Below are 2,598 nucleotides of genomic sequence, written 5' to 3' on the forward strand. Positions count from 1 at the left end.
AGTGTCTAGGCACTGGAGACGGACTGCTGGAGTGGGAATCCTGGCTCCATTCGACCTCTCTTTGCCTCCATGTTTGCCATCTGTGGTGTGAGTGTGATAATAATTCCCATCACATAAGCTTGTGGTATGCAAATGAGATCATTTTGAAGTACTGAGCCTAGTACCCAGCATATAGAAAGAAATGGGGCTTTTATTATAGTAATACTAATTTTTAATTGTGGTAAAATACACATAACATAAAATTTACCATCGTAACCATCTTTATGTGTACATCTTGGTGGTATTGAGTATATTCACATTATTGGATGGCCAAATTCTAGAACCCTTTTATCGTATAAAACAGAATAAAGCAAACTATATCCATTCAACGACTCTTCATTTTCCCTTCCCCTCGGCCCCTGGCAACCACCATTTAACTTTCTGTTTCTATGAATTTGACTACTTTACATAGTGGAATCGTATGGTATTTGTCTTTTTGTGACTGTTAATATAATGATTAAGTCTTAGCCCACTGTAACAGTTGTACCCTTTCATGTTTTAGATTTCTGTAGGCTCAGGATTGCCTGCCTTCTCAAACCCTGGTTATTGGTGGATTATTTCTCTTTCTTTTCTTTTTTCTCTCTTATTTTTTAGAGATAGTCTTGCTTTGTTGCCCAGGCTGAAGTGTAGTGGCATGATCATAGCTCACTGCAGCCTTGATCTCCTGGGCTCAAGCAGTCCTCCTGCTTTAGCCTGCCACACGTAGCTGGGACCACAGGCACAAACATCATGCCTAGATAATTTTTGAATTTTTGTAGAGGTGGGGTCTCACAGTGTTGCCCACCCTGGGCTTGAACTCCTGGGCTCAAGTGATCCTCCTGCCCTAGCCTCTCAGATCACTGGGATTATAGGTGCACGCCACTGTGCCCAGCTGAATTATTCTTAAGGAACAAGATGACACTTCAGAGCTCAATTTCATCCTTTTGAAGAGAGGGGCAGGATTAGGCAAGAGGAGAACACAGAAATGATAGTGAAAGAGATACAGAGGTGAGCATTAAATAAGCAAAAGAGCATTTATTCAGGGCAGAGTAGAGTCTCTTTGTGAGATTCCTTCTTCCCTCTCTGCCTTCTTCCCTACCAGGTAAAAATTCAAACCTACACAATAATAGAGAGGATGATATAACCAAACCCTAGGGACCTGTCAGCCAGATTCAACAGTTATCCAGATTTTTTAGGGCCCATTTGTAACATGGCCCAGGTGGAAGAAAATGCCTGAAAAATCTAGATTAACCTAGGGCAGGTGTTTCTTTGCTTATTTGTGCAATTTTATTTATGTCCTTCCTGATAAAGGGCTTCTTCTGCCTTGAGACTTCTTACTATCTAAGGTTGAGGTAAAGAGCCAGGACTCTATGAAACCAAGTTACTTTAACTTGGTTTCCTCATCCATGCAGGAGAGCACCTGTGGCTTCTAAGGGTGGTCATAATGGAGTGTTTGGCGCAGGGCCTGCTGCCTAGTAAGTAATCATTTACACTGTCAGCAATGGTGGTGTGTTTGTAGAAGGGAAGGGTCACCAGCCAGGTCCTCGAAAACACGGGACTGAGACATGCAGCTGGGGGTCAACACAGTTATACTGTATCATTGATCAAGGATTGGGATGAATGCTGATTTTCTAGAATTGCACCTGCTGTATGTTCATTATCCCATTTTACTGGCCATTATACAGGTTCTGTCCTCAATTGTGCTGGGTTAAGGGAAACAGTTGTTTATCTGCAAAATTAGGTAGTGTAACTTTTTAATATGCTTTTTTGATGGTGATGGGATTGCCATTTACATTAAAAACATTTTGTGGGTTTTAAGTATAAATAAAAATACCACAATTTGAATAACTAGATAATATATATTTGGCTTCATGGATCACTTTGTTGTTTTTGTTCTTTGGAATTCTAGGAGGAATTCTGTCTACTAATAAAGGCTGTAGACTTTACCCTCCTACAACCTTAGGATGTAAGAGACGTCCTAAGATAGATGCCTGGGAGGAAAAGGAAATTGAGGGCCTACAGATGTTTAAAAACTTATAGTTTGTAATTGCATAGAGCCTTTGATTTCTCCACCCCCCACCCCCCCATCCATCTGTAGTACCCAGAGAGCCTTTGGTTTTGTTGTAACATTTTCACTGTTGAATCTAGTTTATCATATGAATCTGTTTTCTGTGACATTTTGGGGCATGGGAGGATCTGCGTTCCCAAAGTCCAGAGTAGTTTTAAATGTTTTTCTGCGTCAATATGCAAAAGTATCATGAAGGCAAAATAAATTGAAAATAATTGAGTCAAAATATTATTGTTCCTCCAAAGATCCTTACTTAGTCGTGTGTCACAACTTGTATAACAGGACGTATTTTGCAAACCTGTTTAGTTTGCACTGACTTGTGCAACAGGAATGGCCAGTTTTCCTTATGCCCAGGGCAGTCAAACACAACTTTATAAGAATTGTAACTTTAAAAGATTTCATGTTTTTTTTTTGTGTGTGTGTTGTTGTTAAAATCAGTTGGTGAAATAAATTCAATAGTAAAACTTCTAAGATTGAGTCATTAAACCTCTAAATATGCTGGGGTTTTTTTT

At 39.6% G+C, this 2,598-nt stretch overlaps 1 protein-coding gene across 1 annotated transcript in view; it reads left to right on the plus strand.

Annotated features, from left to right (window-relative positions):
• The first annotated feature begins 1,462 nt into the window (after nt 1-1,462).
• Nucleotides 1,463-2,598, plus strand: part of UCK2 (uridine-cytidine kinase 2) — a 24,387-nt gene continuing 23,251 nt past the window's right edge. Inside the window, exon 1 of the mRNA XM_011979970.1 lies at nt 1,463-1,493. Coding sequence (XP_011835360.1) covers nt 1,463-1,493 — 31 coding nt within the window. The remainder of the gene's footprint in view (nt 1,494-2,598) is intronic.

Source organism: Mandrillus leucophaeus, unplaced genomic scaffold (assembly GCF_000951045.1).
Source record: "Mandrillus leucophaeus isolate KB7577 unplaced genomic scaffold, Mleu.le_1.0 Scaffold207, whole genome shotgun sequence".
Lineage (NCBI taxonomy): Eukaryota > Metazoa > Chordata > Mammalia > Primates > Cercopithecidae > Mandrillus > Mandrillus leucophaeus.